The sequence below is a fragment of the Pituophis catenifer genome, unplaced genomic scaffold (genome assembly GCF_029215685.1).
Source record: "Pituophis catenifer annectens isolate HBS135680 unplaced genomic scaffold, rPitCat1.0.hap2 SCAF_1, whole genome shotgun sequence".
NCBI lineage: Eukaryota > Metazoa > Chordata > Lepidosauria > Squamata > Colubridae > Pituophis > Pituophis catenifer.
Window position 1 is genome coordinate 32,858,392 of NW_027256881.1, and position 18,798 is coordinate 32,877,189.

Sequence of the window (18,798 nt, forward strand, 5' to 3'; positions counted from 1 at the left end):
AAGCAAGATATCAACAAATATAAAAACAAAACCAAAACATGGACAAATAGCCAACACAAAATAAAAACAGATACACTAACAAAAAAGGAAGCAAGATATTTGCATGATAACGATAGTAAACCTAAAACAACTATTAGAAACACCAGAAATCAAATACCAAATAAATACAAGGATTATATAATGCATATGGATGGTGAGCCAACAACACCTAATACATATGAGGAAGTGTTAAAACTCCCTAGTAAAGAAAAAGAAAAATGGGAATTAGCGATGAAAAAAGAGATGGAAAGTTTACAAGGACTAAATGTATTTACACCTGCAGTTGCACCTAAAGATAAAACAATTATTGGTACCAGGTGGATATATAAAATTAAGAACTTAGAGGGAGGCAATACCCTATACAAAGCTAGACTAGTTGCACAAGGTTATGCACAGAAATATCCGGAGGACTATACTGACACGTATTCCCCCACAGTAAGAACAGAGAGTGTCAAAACAGCTCTAGTGGTAGCATCAGCACTCAATCTTGATGTATTCCAATATGACATACAGACTGCGTATCTACACGCAAAACTAGATAAGGAAATATATGTAAGAGCACCTCACAGTCAATACACAAACAAAAATGAGATTTGGTTGTTAAACAAGAGTTTATACGGGTTAAAACAATCTGGTAAACAATGGTATGATTGTTTAGTAAAAGTACTTAAAACCATGGACTTCAATGCTACCACTGCTGATAACTGTTTCTTTGTCAAAAAGGGTGATGATTACATAGAATTTGTATTGATTTATGTGGATGACATTTTATACATAGGAAAACATAAAGAGAGAAGAGAAACTTTTGTAACTAAGCTAAATGAACATTTCTCGTTAAAATCTCTAGGCAGAGTAAACAAATATCTTGGTGTTCAAATTAATAAGACTAAAAGAGGATTCAAACTTACTCAGAGAGATAAGATCATAGAACTTTTAAATAAATGCAATCTAAATAATGCCAAACCTTGTGATACTCCTATGCAAACTGACTTTCTAAGAAATACTGATGAATCTTCTCCCGAATTCAAAGATAACACATTTTATAGATCAATCATAGGTTCACTTCTTTATATATCTAATTGGACAAGACCAGATATCGCTTTACCACTCAATTTATTATCCAGACATGTCAGCAAGCCAACAATGTATCACTGGGAAGCTGTTAAAAGAATTTTAAGATATCTGAAAAGTACACTAGACTTTTGTTTAATGTTGGAACCTAACGATAATAAAGAACCAAAGCTTACATGTTACGCAGATGCGGACTGGGCTGGAGACACCTCATGTAGAAAAAGCACATCTGGCTATATATTCCTCTTAAATGACTGTCCAGTTTACTGGTACACTGGTAAACAAGAACTAGTGGCCACTTCAACGACAGAAGCAGAATATGTTTGTTTATCCAAAGCTGCAAATAACCTTGTATGGTTTAATGATTTAATTTCAGATGTTTGGAAAAAACCTGCTTTGCCTTTTGTTATGCATGAAGACAACAAAGCAGCCATTGAAATATCTAGATCTGACGCCATTGGACAAAGGTCCAGACACATAGATATAAAATTTAAACATGTGAGACAATTATCTCAGGATGGATTTATTAAAGCAGTGCATTGTGATACTTCAGAACAATTAGCTGACATATTGACAAAGCCTTTACCTTCTAAGCAGCACAAATATTTAACTTCTAAATTGTATGTTTTGTATTGTCCTGAATCTGAATGTAATTGGTGTTGCATAACGAATCGGCATTTAGAGGGGGATTTGTCAGATGTAAATGCCTTATTCTCCAATGTGTAAATAGTATATGAACGGGGTATCAGGGGTTAATTTATTCTTCACTCCTTAATGTATTCATAATTCACCACTCCCACATCTAGCTCCTCCCATTGTATATATAAGGAGCTGTCTGCATTTTTTTCCTTGCTTCTATCTGTGAATATTCAGTGAATATAGAATGCCTGCTGTAAATAAAAGAAAATATATTCAAACCTCTAACTCTCACTAATCTTATTGAGTCTGATCCTGAAAATATTGCAACATGTATGATACACTGAGTCAGACTGTTGGTCACCTACTCTAGCCCTGTGTCACATTAGGATTTCTTCAGGCTAAATTCTTCCCATCCTTCCTATATCAAATTATTATAATTGGGGATTAAATCAGGAGCTTTCTGAAGTATCCCCTCTTCCCAGTTTCTATGTCATCTCCAATATTGTAGCTCTATAGAATAGGGAATAGGGTAACTAGGTAATTCCTCTGGCTCTTGGATTTAAAAAAAACTATTGCAAAGGCTTCAAGGAAACTTGGGATTTATATGCCATAAACAAATGTCTACTCCCTGTTGAATAAAAGCACGATTGAAGAATGCAAGACCATTAAATGAATTCATTAATATGTGAATCTGTATGAACTCTGATCTACAGGTGAGGTCCCACTTCAGATGGACATAGAGTTAATTCTACTAAAAGCAAAGTATTCTTGGTTGTAGTCTGGTGTCTGAAAATGCCTTTTTCTGAAAAGTTCACATAGCTCTCTTTCTCCTGCTTTTTCAAAAGCAGATTTACCTTCAATGATGCTTTGAAGCAAATGACTAGTGTAATTGTATGACTGTTTTCTGAACTGACTGATTTACTGATATATTGCTATTATTATTAACAATATTACATATATTGAACTGCTCATTTGTATTATCCTCTGGGACAGTTAGTGACCTAGTCACTTGTTCCTTTCTGGTAAAGGCCTGGCAGCTTAATCCGATCTCCCAGCATGGGAGAAAGCAAAACCCTATCAGTGAAAATTCAGGATGGAATCTGCAAATACTCAAACAGCTCTTTCGCATTCAGGTCTTAGTTTGGATTTGGCTACTATAAATCCTTGTTCCCCTGAGTGGAATTTTGCTTTGTGAACAGGGAGTATTTTTACCTCCACAGAAAACCCCATTGGCCTTCAAATGCGTTCCTGTGATGAGGAAACCAAAGGGAAAAATATGACATATGGCATATTCCTTCATCAGGATGTGTTGTGTGTCTTCTGCCACAAATAGTTTTTATTAACTCAGATAATCTTTGGAACTGTGTCATAGGGAGTGGTCAATATTCCTGTTATTCTAAACAGCTGCCATCTGTCTTTGTCTGAAGGAGATAGCTTTGTGAGGTGACATTGCTGTCAAAGCACCCCATGTTAATAACTTATCAGGAGGGAGGGTTGGCAACAAGACAAGCAAGGCTCCATAGTGCTACTGAGTCTTGGGTGATTTTTGTTGTTCTCCAGATTTTAAAATGAGTGAAAACACATAAATAAGTAATACAAAATTAAGTAACACAAAATTAGTACAAAGCTACATCTTCTTCCTATATTATCACATGAAGACAAGTCACCCCCACCCATTTCTTATTAAAAATAGTTGAAGGCTCATTTGTAATTAAAAATACGTGGGAGGATACCTGTTGGATCAAGCTACTGAATTCTTTCCTGAAAAGACTTCTGATTTGTAGTAGATAGTGCAAGATTTTTTTAAAACAATTTATGTATGCTTAACCTTGGCCAACTTATTTTAATTATAGTGTACTCTGGATTTTCAAAGATACCTGATTCCATTCCTTACTCAGCTTCTGCAATTATGGAAAATACTACCAAGCACAAATATAACTATATGATAGTTTTATGCAGGCAAATACTGTGTTTGGATTAAGATTTGGATTAACTCTTATCAAGTATATCAATCATACATTGGAGATGATAAAAGTGATCAAAGCACCTTTTCTTCCCTGTATGGATGTATAAACAGTACATCCATATATTATGCATAACATAACATAAGCAGTTTTGTAAAACAGACAAATACATACAGAGTATACACGTAGCATAATAGCAATAGCAATAGCAATAGCACTTAGACTTATATACTGCTTCACAGTGTTTTACAGCCCTCTCTAAAGTGGTTTACCCCCAACAATCTGGGTCCTCATTTTATTGACCTTAGAAGGATGGAAGGCCGAGTCAACCTTGAGCAGGTAAGACTTAAACTGCTGAACTGCTGGTAGCCAGCAGTCAGCAGAAGTAGCCTGCAGTACTGCATTTTAACCACTGCGGCTCTTATAATGGGCAGTAGAGGTCCTAAACCTCTGAATTTCTAATAGTGTGCGTGAACAAATGAAAGGCATTATTTTATAGATTATTTATAAACTTTTACAAAGAATTTGTCTGATCACTGTTAATGTAATATAATTTTATCTGATTCCAGACAGATCTTTTTAAAACTCTCCTAAAAAGACCACCGGAAAGTTTTTTGCAAACATTGCAAAAGTGTTATATGCTGTATATGGCATGATATGGTAGTAAGGTAATGACTGGGATAAATCTATAAATATTTTTAAAACTAGTCTGCAGCTGTGACTGGAGATCAAATCCAGTTCAGGAAAATATTTTAGCAAATGTAAAGGTTGTTATAGAGGTGTTCTTCCTGGCTTCACTGAACAATGGAACACAGTTTATATTCTTGTGAACTTTAGCTGTCACATTTCCTACCAAAATAGCAGTTGCTTCTATTAATCACAGAATGATGCCATCAAGCATCTGAAAATCATATTTCTTGCACTAAAATATAATAGCTTTGCATTTTTTTAAGGATATGCGCTTTACAAACGTCAGATGGATTCCTAACATGCAACATCTTACTAAACAATCAGAATGCTATGGTGAAATATGGAAAATATCAGGATTTTTTTCATACCTGGTACATTATTAGTGGTTAATGGAGTCAGAACTGGTATTCTTAATTAGATATTAGTCTTTCCAGAAAATCATTTTGCACACGTGTATGCATAACACCACACTCTTAACAATTGTTGATAAGAAAAACAAAGAAGTCTGGATAGTGGATATGATACAGAGAGCCATATTCATATGGCCATATACTGTAAGCCATATAAGAGCTGTGGTGGCGCTGTGGTTAGATTGCAGTACTGCAGGCTACTTCTGCTGACTGCCGATTGCCAGCAGTTTGGCACTTCGAATCTCACCAGGCTCAAGGTTGACTCAGCCTTCCATCCTTCCGAGGTCAGTAAAATGAGGACCCAGCTTGTTAGGGACAATATGTTGACCCTGAAAACTGCTTAGAGATGGCTGTAAAACACTGTGAAGTGGTATATAAGTCTAAGTGCTAGTGCTATTGCTATTACTACATCGCAGTACTTTACCTGGCGAAAGAACTGGAGAAAATCACAAAGTACAAAGACCTGCAAACAAATAGAACTACTGTGGCAAAAGAAATAAATACAGTTTTAATAGTAAAAAGACTTGATAGGTGGCTAAAAATGCCAAATCCTATCTAAACACTTGGCTGACTAAGCAACAAACCATAATAATTGCATTAGTGGAAGAAAGTAAAAGATTCATAGGGCATTTTATGGACATCTAGTTTACATAGTTATAAAAACATACTGCGTTACAATTATTCTTTTGAACAGTTTGCTGATGTCAGTCTGTGTTTAGTGATATTGAAATAATACTAGGCAGACTGTTGTCATCCAGACAATTCTAGACTACTTGAGTGTCAGGTAATGATGGTGCAGCTTCAGAAAGAGGAGGTAACAGGCTCTCTGGTTTACTAGGGGAAATTGTTTTCGATGGGCTAAAAGTATCATTCACTTTGTCAGTTTGAGGAAGCTCCAAACTCTCCTGGTCCATTTCTGGAGTTCTGGGATCTGCCTTGGTTTCCAAATTCATTGCTGGTTTTGATAAGTGTGCATCAGAATGTGGTGATGTCTTCTGGGCATCGAATGAATCAACGTGGACTGAGGTTACACCATTTTCTATGGGGGCTCCTTTTTCTGATTTGAGGTCCTCCAGTAAATCTGGCCCCTGAATAGAAGGCATTATCTTCCTGTCTGGTTTTTTCTCTGTCAAAACAATTGTGCCCTGTTTCTAAAACAAAATAATAATAATATAGATATTAACTGGGGGAACTTAAGTGGGGAGGTACAGCTACAAGCAGAATTAATTTATAAATTCACATTTTGGAACAATATCCTTCTTGTCTCCTCTGGTTCGCAACCTACATTTTTCTTAGCAGAAGAATGATTTGAGCCATCACATCTTTGGAACTGCAAAATCCGGGAAGGGTAAAACAACATGTGAAAAGAAAAATGCATCTCCCAGATTGGACTTCCCTTCTCCTCAGTTCCAGGGTTCTCTTGCTCACAGCATGCGTGGCTTACTTCTTATTTTTGTTGGGCACTAAATTTCATTTTTTGCTATGTCCATATGGATACAATTCTAAACTGTTTGCTTTTGCACTAGGAAAAATTTATGACTGGTTACCAAATGACTTTGACCATTACAGTCATAGGAGAACAATAGGATTATTTTTTTAAAAAAAGGAAAAGAAAATAGAAAAAAAAACCTAATAAAAGAAATTGGATTCAGCTTCTCATAGATTGCCTCAGATAAAAAAAATATTTAAAAGTTGATTGGTTTGAATATTAATCTTCTGATTCACTTAATTGATTGTTGCCCCTATTTTCTTTAAGTTTGTTTGAATCTCTGTGATCTTTCCTTCAGGTAAGACTTGATTTCTTTCTCATCTATTTCTTTTTTACCTTAGTTTTTGAAATAGTACCTAGCATTCAACCTCCTGATCTATGGTTTGTACTTGTATCATACCTCAATGTTAAATATTGTAGGTACCCAGAAGCACATTCCACAATTTAGTTTTCAGCTTTCTGTCACACTTCAGTAAAATCAGTGGGAGAAAAAAAGCCAGGTTAGAACTATGCAGAGTTGACTAAGCCTGGCTTTTAAAGGCTGAGTTTTTAGGTGTGCGTCTCAGATTTAGGCACCACTATTGTTTTTTAATGGCTATTTAAAAAATCAAGGACATTTTTATAATATATCCTAAGAAATTATCAGAAATTAGATTTTAAAAGGTAATACATTTGCTTTAAAAGTCATAAAACTGAATATAAAAAACAATTTTGTTGGTATTATGTTTTAAAATTAAAGCATGTTTTTTTCATGCAACTGGAAATTTTTAGATTTAACTGTTTTGTAAGTAAAGATTTATTTCTCTTTAGCTGAAATGTAAAGTTATTACAACATTTTGGAAGTTGCTTTTGTTTGCCTTGAAATTTTTTTTAAAAAAGTTTGGAATTGGGGATGACAGTCTAGTTCAGCATAGTTCTACTAAATTCACTGAGGCATGTTTCAGGTAAATGCAGCGTTAAGGCCTTTCTGTAATATGATGTGATTCAGGTCAGTTATTGTATGATTATTGTATGCTTCAAGAGGAATTGGTGATGCTTTTTGAAGGAAAGAAAACAAGGATGGAGACTTGCATAATAGAATTGATTGTTGTCCCCCAGTATTAGCAACTCCCTCTCTTTTGTTTGTTGCTGTTTTGCCCAAGGATCTTGGTTAAGGCAATGAAATCGCAGTACAGCAACCTCAGTGCTTGGTACTTCTTTCTAAAATCATGGGGCCAGTGAGACATCAGGTATACTAATTACAAATGTCCAGCAACCTAAACATGAGTGACAACATTCCCTTGAGCTCAAACAATGTATTGGAGACTTTGGAATAAACACAACCTTTTGGCTTCCTGATTAATGCGAATAGCACAGGATGCACATTGCTTTACCTTTCCTTGATAGGGGATGCAGGGAGTTTCTCTGGCATTATAGCTACAATTGAAAGTGAGCTGCTCTTGGAAAATTCTCGGAAGGCGACTCGGCAGTTGAGGAGATGCAAGTGGAACTGTGATTAAAATAACAACCACAACAGAAAAAAACCCTCACATATATGGTGGCAATTAAACATATCATATACTTTTCAATAAATGTGCAATAACACATATGAGATGCCTCATTCATACACAACAGAATAAAGTTAGTACAGGTAGCCTCACCTTACAAGCATTTATTTAGTGGCTGTTTAAAGTTACAACAGCACTGAAAAAAGTGACTTACAGTATGACTTACAGTTACAGTGACTTCCAGTTACAATGACTGACTTACAATTACAGTGACTTACAGTATGACATAGTTACAATGGCTTACAGTATGACTTACAGTTGATACACTTATGACAGTTACAGCATTCTATGGTCATGTGCTCAAAATCCAGAAGCTTGCAACTGGCATGTAGTTGTGATGGTTGCAGTGAAACAGGCTTGTGTAAATTTTTGCAACCTTCTGACAAGCAAAGTCAATGAAGAAACCAGATTCATTTAACAGCCATGTTACTAATTTAACTGCAGTGATTCTTTTAACAACTGTGGCAAGACAGTTCATAAAATGAGGCAGGATTCACTTAACAACTGTCTTGCTTCGCAATGGACATTTTGGGCTGTGGCTGTAAGTCAAGGACTACCTGAACAGTAGTGAAAAGAAGGAGGGATTTATGAAGTCCCACATTCAGAATTCTCTTTCTGCTATGGAACTTGCAGTATATCCTAAACAATTGCCTCTCAAAGCCAGATTAGATAGGACAAAGTGTCCTGCAATGTCATTGCAAGCAACTCTTTGTGTTTTGAATGAGCTAATGCAGTATAATCTTCTCCGACCTGCACGTTCAGCTTACCATTTCTTCCTACTTATGACATTTAGGTACATTCAGAGGAGGAAATTGTTCAAGAGTGAATATTTGCCCTCTCTCTCATTCTCTCTGTCTTGTATATACACAAATAAAAACGCACATGACAGATACTCTAAACCCACTTCTGAGTTATGATGCTAATTTAACCTGTTCTGTAGCCCAGGGTTGTTGTGAGGTCTGGGCTCCTTAGACAAAGAGTGGAGTACAGGTATAGTATGTACATACAAGTGGCGTATAGTGAAATCTTTTCCCAGAGAAACATGCATGGTCTCTCCTAGTTAGCATTTTAGAAGGCCTGGGTACATTTTTATTTCTGTCTTAAATTTAATTAATTATTATGTGCTTGAAAAAAAAATAGCAGCTACTGATGATTTAAAATACATGCATAAAGCAGGTAAATAAATCCCAACATACAATTTTTGGGAAACTGATGCTGTTTTCTATTTATGATGAAATTGCAAAGGTCTTAGGTTATACGCTTAAAGCTAGGTTGATGGGAAAGAGTTGTATAATAAATTTATAAAGCTGTTTTATAATGAGGCAGTCCATTACACATTCATTTTACTATCCTTTAGATGTCAACTCTGGACTTCTTTGCTCCAGTTTTTGGCAGCATAATTTTTTCTTTACACTTTCTTTGTAGTTTTCTTTCAACTGTTGTTCAGCTTTGTTTTAGTATTTTATTTTATTACTGTAAGTGAAATGGATGCCATATTTGATTACTAACCAAGGAAGTGATAAAATACTGAATATACTATAAATTTGTTATTTATAGTATAACTGGCTTGAATAGGTTTTAAAGGTTTTTTAATTGTATTGCTAGGGGTTTTTAATTGGGGTGGCCATTTAATTTAATTTATTCTTAATTATTTTAACTTTTATATTGCATGTTATTTTAATTCTCGGCTGTTCACCGCCCTGAGTTCCTTCGGAGAGAAGGGCGGGATATAAATTTAAAAATAAATAAATAAATAAATAAATAAAATTTTGTTTATCACAGTACTCCCAGTTCTGATTGGCCATAATTTCCAAAATTGGTTCTAAAGTCTTTTGCTAACTCTGCCACTTCAGGTCCTTTGTAAATGGGAATTCCAGACTATGTTTGAGATAGAATAGAATAGAATAGAATAGAATAGAATAGAATAGAATAGAATAGAATAGAATAGAATAGAATAGAATAGAATAGAAGTTATTTCCTGCTTACGCAGGAAACCCTACACCACTTCAGACAAATGATTATCCAACATCTTCTTAAAAACCTCCAGTGTTTCCTGTTCCAGATATTTCCTGGCAAAGAATATGCATCTATACGAAATTATCTCTCTATCTCAAAATTTCTCCATCAACAGCAAAGAACTAGTAGAGGAATCACTGGGGAAGGGGGTGGCGGCAAAAGTCTTCTTAGGCAGAATATGTAGTTAGTTTATTTACATATTGTATATTCATGCTTAAGTCGTATTATGATTGCCTTCCAGTCGTTCCATCAGCTCTACCCAGAAATCCAACAACATCTAGAGAGGTCATCCCTTCATTGCATCCTTCCTAATCAGGGGTGGGTTCTAAATTTTTTTACTACCGGTTCTGTGGGCGTGGCTTATTTTGTGGGTGTGGCTTGGAGGTCATGTGACTAGGTGGGCATGGCTAGCTGGTCAGAGTCATTGCTGGAAGGTCCTCGCACTTACAACCAGTCCTTGCACTTACGACCCGACTCATTTGTTTGCTTTTAACACTGATCAGCTGTAGGACGGCCCTTTGAAGCCCTGCGGCAAGAGTTTAAACAGTTTTTTTCCCTCTAGTCATCAGCTGGGACTCAGGAGGCAGCAATAGATTGGGAGTGGGACCAAATAAAAGGTAAGAATAACGTGGGGGGTGGGGGGGTGGGAGGGCGGGGGGGGAGAACCGGTTCGGTGACGTTATATCGTCCCTGCTACTGGCTCGGTCGAACCAGACCGAACTGGGAGGAACCCACCACAGTTCCTAATCAACCTCCTCTGCTCCCCACACCAATAGATTGATGTAATAAGGTTTGCTGCAGTTATCTTTTACAATATAAGTACATAAAATAGGTAAAGGAAACGTCCTATTTGAATCATCATACCTCTTGATGACTACATGAGCTTACACAAAAGTTAACAAACAATGGGAGCCACCTTATTAAAAATAAATCAACTGAAAGCATTATGAGTCTATAGAGAGAAGATGCAGAGGGAAATATTTTATTCTAGCAATTTCTGAGCAAAACAATAGGCAGCCAAGCTCTTTTAATATGTAAGTTTTGCTCTACACATATTTTTAAAGCAGTAAGTACCAGTAGCATTCTGAAATGGATTCTCTAATGTAGAGTTAAACCATTAACATATTTTTTCTGTTTAAGCATAATTTACTGATGATGTGTGATAAATGTACATGGCAAAAGACTATCCACTCATGAGAATACTCAGTTAAGAAAAGTATGTGCTCTCATTTAGTAAATTTAATTGATGTCACAGAAAGATTGGGGAATTCTCATTAAAGATAAAACAAATTTCTGTTAAATGAGAATGCATTCTTGCTAATTACATGAACATAAAAGGACTTGATGCATCAGTGGAAGATCTAACTTCAGCCTAATTTTCATTGTAAGAATTGCCACAGTCGGCAGGCACTGAATGATTCATCCAACAGTGGCCAGGATCCATCATGCTTAGGATTTGAATCTACTTTACTGTTTTAGGATTGTCAAATGAGTTTTTATTCATTAAATAAATACATTTAAAATGGCAAAATTTAACACTATTTAGAATTTGTAACATTTGTCCTCCTATACTGCTCCAACACGTCTTAGAGCAGAATTATCGGGATTAGCTTAAGAGTGAAGCTAAATCAGTTCCTGGGTTTTCATCCCTTGTAAAAATGCCCATGAAAAAAATCATAGCTGTGCTGGGGCTCTTGTTGATCTCAAAATAAGGATCAAAATGTTAACTTGAACTTTCAGGTTAGCTTTCAAATCCTGTACAATCTGAAAGAACAAACTATAACTGTTTACACAGGATATCTTTTTGTGATTAGCCGATTAAGGAAAAGTTTCATCAAGTTCAGCAACTTCAATACAGGTTCTTTTTTTGTTTCACTAAGCTGTGGCCAAGCATCTTGCTACATTCAGAGTACTTCAAAAGTCAGTAGAAACATTATGGTATTGTCAGCAGAAATGAATGTCTACACCAGGGGTGTCAAACTCAAGGCCTGCGGGCCAGACCAGGCCCACAGGATGCTTAGATTTGGCCAGTGGGGCTGCCCTGGAAACACCAGCCTGCGGTGTCTCTGCCAGTGAAAATGGAGCTTGGAGGGCTGCATGTGGGCCTCCCAGGCTCCGTTTTCGGCCGTGACTGCCTTCTTCAGTGTTCTGCCAGTGAAAACAGAGGTCAGGGGCGCTGTGCTTGAGGAGGCTCCTCGGGCCCCATTTTTGGCTGTGACAGCCTCCTGCAGCCTTCTGCCCCCCCGAAGCTCCATTTTCACTGACAGAAGACTGCAAGAGGCTGTCGTGGCCAAAAATGCAGCACATGGCCCCTTGGGCTCTGTTTTCATTGGCAGAGGGCTAGCAAAACAAAGTAAAAACATAACAAAAGGAGAAATGTTTCCCCTTTTGCATTTGAACATGCAAGAAGGGACAGGAAAGGGGAAAGGGAAAGAGGAAAGACAAAGAAAAGGAAGGGAAGATGGGAAGAGAGCAAGGAAGGAAAATTTAATTAATTAAATTAAATTAAATTAATTAAATTTATATGCTACCCCTCTCCGAAGACTCAGGGCGGCTGAGGAAGGAAAAATAAGTAAAGAGGGGAAGGAAGAAGAAGAAGAAGAGGGCAGGAAAGGAAGGAAGGAAGGAAGGAAGGAAGGAAGGAAAGGAAGGAAGGAAGGAAGGAAGGAAGGAAGGAAGGAAGGAAGTTTATAATGTGAGGGAGGCTGAGGGAAGTCCTGCCTTAGCACTTGGCCACCAGAGGTGCCCCTTACACAAGTGACATTGAGTTGGCTACTCCCATCCTGGCCACACACATCCCAGCCATGCTCCCCCCGAGTCCCCCGAGATCAAACACAACCCTGATGCAACCTTCAATGAAAGCAAGTTTGACATCCCTGGTCTACACCACGAAATAATGATAGTATCCCATCTACTTGAACAAAACAGAAAGTATGATAAATTCTAATGATCAAACGGGAAGTGGTCCCACCTTTCATTGAAATTAAACACCCTTTTGTTCTGGAGAATGGAATAAAAAGAATTTTTGATTTCCTTTCTCTCCTTTTCCTGTGAGCAGACTGTAATGTTGACATATAAGTCTTGCTTTAGGGTCATTCTCAGAGCAGAGTCTTTATGAATTGTCTTAACATAAGCAGGCCATTCTGGTTTTTATGTTTCAGTCCTCTGTGGCTTGTCTTCTTTTCAACTGTCCTAATCTTGCTTTGCTTGTCCTTGAGTTATGAAGGAATGCAAGCCACTATATTTGGAAGTAATGTATGATGGGGCTGACTCTCTGGCAAGGAAGGTTAGAATTTCTTCCTCCAAGAAAAGAATAGTTTATGACCATTGCATATTATTAGCAAGGTTGCCTGCCCCATTCCACTAACCATCATCCATCTATAGCCCAATATCAAAATATATGGCCTTTAGAGATGGATGAAACAAAGAAGTTAAAATAGGCTGTGAAATCTGCCTGAAATGTATAAAGATGCCATTGTCCAGTGGTAGAGAACTTGCTTTACAGGTAGAAAGTCACAGCAAAGGGCAAAATGGCTCTGTATTGGATAAAAAGCAACACGGTAAACCTACAGCGGATTGCAAATCTGAAAGAATTTTGATCTTCAATGCATCATAAGAATGTAAAAGCTACACTGGGTCATCTTTGCATCCCAATTAATCCAGCATTTGGTTCTTTTGGAGGTTAATCAAATGGTTCTGGGAAGCAGGATATGAGCATATCTATGGACAGATATAGATTAACTTTGTTATGCTTTGCACATTGTTTTTCTATTTTATTCGGTGCATGTTTGTACATTCAGAAAGTAATGCCTCTTGAGACTCAATTGGCATATGTTTCAATGATATCACTACCAGTACCATACAGAGTAATTTATTTGAACAACATGGTTCAAAATAAGCCTTACAATATATAATAAAGGAAACAGATGTTTCGCCTGTGAAAAGGTGACAGTGGCTAAATGGGAACAGAGGAAGATTATACAGTACAATATTTTGGACAATGTGCAATTGGTGTTTAAATTATGGGAATTTAGTTTTATATACTGCTCTAGGATACAGCAAATACATTTGGCAATTGTCAGAAAAAAGAAACCTCCAACAAGCAGTACTAAATATTAGCTGGCCATTTTTGGTTCTAATCATATCAGGGTTAGGCTTTCTTTACTTTTCATAACAGTAAAATTAGAGCAGTCTTTTTTGATAACAGTAGAGTCCACTCCTTCTATCACTGTAGACTTACCTATTCCATATGAAGGCTGTAACTTAGAGGGATGTTTAACAGGCCGAGACAAAATACAGTTTGGCTTCTGGAAATCATTCCGGTGAGTGCTCTGCGTGTCATAAGGTGGTTTAGGACGTTGTACAGTGGGCTCAAAGGTCGGCCACCAATGAGACTTCACAAACAATAAAAAGAAATGAGTTCATCAATATCACAATTATAGAGAAACAAGAATTGAGATTCCCTAGGGAGAAGATATTATGTCAATTATCTAAGGCAGGTTTGGGGACAATGCTGAAGATTAATTTACCAGTACAGGCTCAAGTGTTCTCCCCTTCCAGCTCCCATCACAGAAAGAGATAAGACTTTTTTTTTCATTTTTAAACTAAGTTAGAATTATTAGAAACTGGGAAACTGTGAAGTCTGCTCCTCCCTTAGGCGTGCAAAGGTGCTGAGTAACTTTGAGTCAGTTGCTCTCGCTCTCTCTCATCCCAACCCACCTCACTGGATTGTTGTGGGGAAATAGGAGAAAGGAGCATTGTGTACATTGCTTTGAATTGAGAAATTTAAAAGAGAATACAATTTAATTAACTGAAAACTTAAAAAACTAAAACAATTTAGAATCAGCACGGGCTACTTTCACAAATCCTAATTTAACTAGGGTTAAATTTCAAATGTGTTCTTACAACTACGCTGAAGCATTGAAGGGTATGTGTGCTGGAGTCCAGATTTTGCCTGGTATCATTTGTATGAGTTGGCTTCAATTTCATTTTATAATAGTTAAACAGTGAGCACCTGTTTTGTTTTTGTGTCCTCTGTTTCCATATATAATACTGGCTCATTTATAAACTTGGTATGCATTTTAAGTAGCTTTGCATGTTGTGGTTGAGGATTATTGCGCCATTCCAATAAGTATCTTTCTTCTTTCTTTGGTGTACGTTCAATCTTGTCTAGAATATTATTTCTTTTTGGGACTTGAAGGTTAAATATTCTGAATGTATCTGGGCTAAAAATAAGAAAATGTGGAAGAAAAAGAGGAGGTAGAAAAGGAGGAGAATGAAAGTTAAGGTTAAGATTGGGGAATGCTTGTTCTCAAATAATAAAGGCAATACATTATCCATCTGATGTACAAATTTAGGAATGCAGGAAAGTATATATTGAAGCATTAATCAAAGAAATCTTCTCCATAGTTATCACTGTTAGTTGTAGTCAAAAACATCTAAAGCAGGGGTGTCAAACTTGCGGTGTCACATTGCTGTCACATGACGTATCGTGACCTTTCCCCTTCACTAAACTGGGTGGGCGTGGCCAGCACATGACACATCCGGCCTGTGGTCCGTGAGTTTGACACCCCTGATCAGAGGATACTCAATAGAAAAGACTGTTACCTGTGGCTTTTAACAAGAGATACTTTGTATTTAATCTGGAAGTTCTGCATATTGTAGAAATGAATTGATGCTAAAGAATGAAATCCTTGCTTTTCTTGTTCAATTTCTAGTACTGTAATATACCATGATCCCATGAAATGTGTAGTCACATGGTCAAGGCAGATTTGCTATGAAAATTCCCAAAGCGATAATTTCTATTTATTTTTTTTCTACTTCTTAAAAGCAACTAAAGTGAAATATAGAAAAGGACTTTTTTAAAAACTGGAAACTTTCATCCATGCTACTTCTCACATTTAAATTACTGCCTTGTTGAAACCAATAATAACATTTGTCCAGAGAAATTCAAATCCAGAAAATGAAATGGGGGAAAGTTTAAAAATAACCCACTCTCCCAGCACTTTAATCCAGTTTGCCTCATTGGTATGACTCAAATCATTAGTTCGATACAATCACAGACATCATGCTTTTTAGGCAAGTTTCCATAATTACCATGTCATGTTACATTATTGTAGTTGAGTATGAAAAACGTATAGTTGCTTTTCTCTTTAATAAAAAAATTGTATTGGTTAAATTTCCAGACTGAGAAATTTTCTGAGTTAGAACAATTAATCAGTAGAACAACTTGCCTCCAGAAATTTGAGAATCCCCAAACAGGATCTGTTTCGGGGCAGTGCAAACTCATCTAGTACTAAACATGGTTAAGTCCCAGAACCAGAGGGGCTCAAAATCCAAAGCCACTTTTGGTTGAAGCCTTTTGTTCCCCATCCAGACCCTCACAGATTCCAGACGCTGGATAGGACATCCATAACATTGCTTGATTGGCCAGGGATGAAGATGTACAATTGGGTATCATCAGCATATTCATGATACCTCACCCCATGGTGATGCATGAGCTTATCCAGTGGTCTCATATAGATATTAAATAGAAGAGGGAAGACCACTGACCCATGTGGCACCCCACATATCATGGGCTGAAAGTGAGATCTCTCCTCCCCAATCATCACCAACTGGAACCAACCCTATATAAAGGAGGTGAACCAGCACAATACTGTGCCACCTATCCCCGTTCTTCTGAGTCAGCCAGAAGAATAATATGATCAATAGTATGGAAAGCCAACAGGTCAAGTAAGGCAAGGATAAATGCATTGCCACCACCTTGCCCATGCCAGAGATCATCCAAAAGCACAACCAGTACCATTTCCACCCCCTCTATCCACCCCCAAGGTCTGAACCTTGACTGAAAAGGATCCAGATAATCTGCTTAATTAGTTATTTCACATAGTATAAATGTCCTGTAATTATTCTAGATCATGTCCTGTAATTATTCTAGAATTCTGGGAGTTGAAGTCTACGCATCTTAAAATTGCCAAGTTAGGAAATGGTTCTAAGATATAGTCAATAACATTCCCCTGATGTCATTGGTACAATCAGAAGTACCAGCAATGCTAGAGGCAAGTTTTGATGTTAACAATTTCAAGGCTTATAGTTGAGTCTCTTAGCTATTCATAGCTCTAGTACAGAACTGCCAGGACTGTCACCTTCTGAGCAACAAGAAATCAGAACTATCCCTGCTTCATTCATTAGAAGTGGCTGTTCAGGAAATCCTTCTTATAAAATACATGAGCCTGGCTGTCTCCATTCAACATTCCTCCTCCCCGCACCCATGTTTCCCATTCTTTCTCTCTCTTTGTACCTCTTTCCCTCCCTTTCCCATCCATTACAGCCTCTTACCCCCCCCCCCAGCCTTATTAATGACTTCCTGGGAACATTCCAGACATAACCATCTCCCTACTATTCTTAGATTCATGATCTTATCAACAGCCTCTGACACAGTTGGGTAACTCAGTGTCTTCATCGCCTTGGCATATATAGGGTTTGGCCTGAATCTCTTCCTCTAATTGCTTTTATCGCTTCCCAGCCAATTCCCCTCAAACACCCTTCCCAACTTTCTTAAGATAAGGTCTGGCATCCATCTCCATGCCTGATTATCTGAAAGCTCAGATGACCCCTCCCACCATGCCATGGCTCTTAGTGAGCCCCCATTTCCTGGTAGATTCCATATGCGGTAGACTAGAAATCATTCCTCCAGCATGACCATGCTGGATGGGGGCAATAGGTCTTGTAGTCCAGCACCTGCAAAGCACCATGTTACAAAGTCTACTTTTGATGATGTACTTTCTATAAGACAGAGAGTATAAGACATCACAGGGCAATTTTGGGTATTTTCAAGGGAAGAAGCTGGAATGATTTTATGATGAATTCACCCCCACCCCACCCCACCCCCTGTGACTGTGCCAGCAAAAACCACTTCACCTGTCCAATTTCCGCCTCATTTATTTATTTATTTATTGGTTCGATTAATATGCCGCCCTTCTCTGGAGACTCAGGGCGGCTTACAATGCGTTAAGCAATAGCCTTCATACTTTTGTATATACCTGCTTAGTAGGGCTTTCGCCCTCCCCCCCCAAGTGGTGTTCTTTTTTATACAAAGTCAGCTTATTGCCCCCACAATCCGGGTCCTCATTTTACCTACCTCGGAAGGATGGAAGGCTGAGTCAACCTTGAGCCTTGTGAGATTTGAACTTGCAGTAATTGCAGGCAGCTGGCAGCTAAGTGCTACTTAACAGCACTTTAGTCCGCTGTGCCACCAAATCACTTGGTTTCCTTTTACCACCAAAATATGCTGCTGTGTTTGGTTTGTCTGATAAAGCAATAAATTGCATTCAGCTTCTTGTCTCCAAACCCTATAAAGCTTGGAGAAGAATAGGTTCCCACAAACCAGGATAAAGATCATGATTTTTTAAGAACACTATGTTTTGAGGCAGAGACACCACACAACCCACAGCTCACTCATGGGGGGCACTTCTGGAAGACCCAAATCAGAACACTTACTATTGATGCAGAGGTCCTCTTTTCCGCCGACTAAATCTGGTCTCTATCAACTGATTCATGAGGGTGGCCCAACAGGATTGGGGGGAGAGAGAGAACTGGGAGAAAGGGATCCAATATACAGCTCCCTGCAGAATGGCAGGGCCTGTATTTCAAATTGTAGCCCCAAGCTTTAATGTTGAGAGGTTGCTTAGTGACCAAGGCCCAATGGGAGGCAGAGAAATAATGTAAAGGGTGGAGTCTAAGCAACAGACAACCTACCTTGGCCAAGTTTGAATAGTGCCACGTGGTTGAAGGAGAAAAGGAATACCCAACTGTTTTGAGTGTCAGCTCCCCCATTCAACATTAAACTTTATGAAACTGATTTCTGAACAGCTCAAGACAGAACTGCAGTGTAACAGACAGCACAGTGGCATGTATTGTTAGTAGTGGGAGTA

At 37.8% G+C, this 18,798-nt stretch overlaps 1 protein-coding gene across 1 annotated transcript; it reads right to left on the reverse strand.

Moving 5' to 3' along the window:
* Positions 1-5,577: 5,577 nt before the first annotated feature.
* CIMIP6 (ciliary microtubule inner protein 6) lies at positions 5,578-18,423 on the reverse strand. Its single transcript, XM_070947604.1, has 5 exons — positions 18,365-18,423; positions 14,880-15,090; positions 14,106-14,259; positions 7,676-7,791; positions 5,578-5,964 (listed from the first exon to the last, which is right to left on the reverse strand). Exons 1-5 carry the CDS (start codon positions 18,421-18,423, stop codon positions 5,578-5,580), a joined length of 927 nt encoding a protein of 308 aa, XP_070803705.1.
* Between the last annotated feature and the right edge of the window lie 375 nt (positions 18,424-18,798).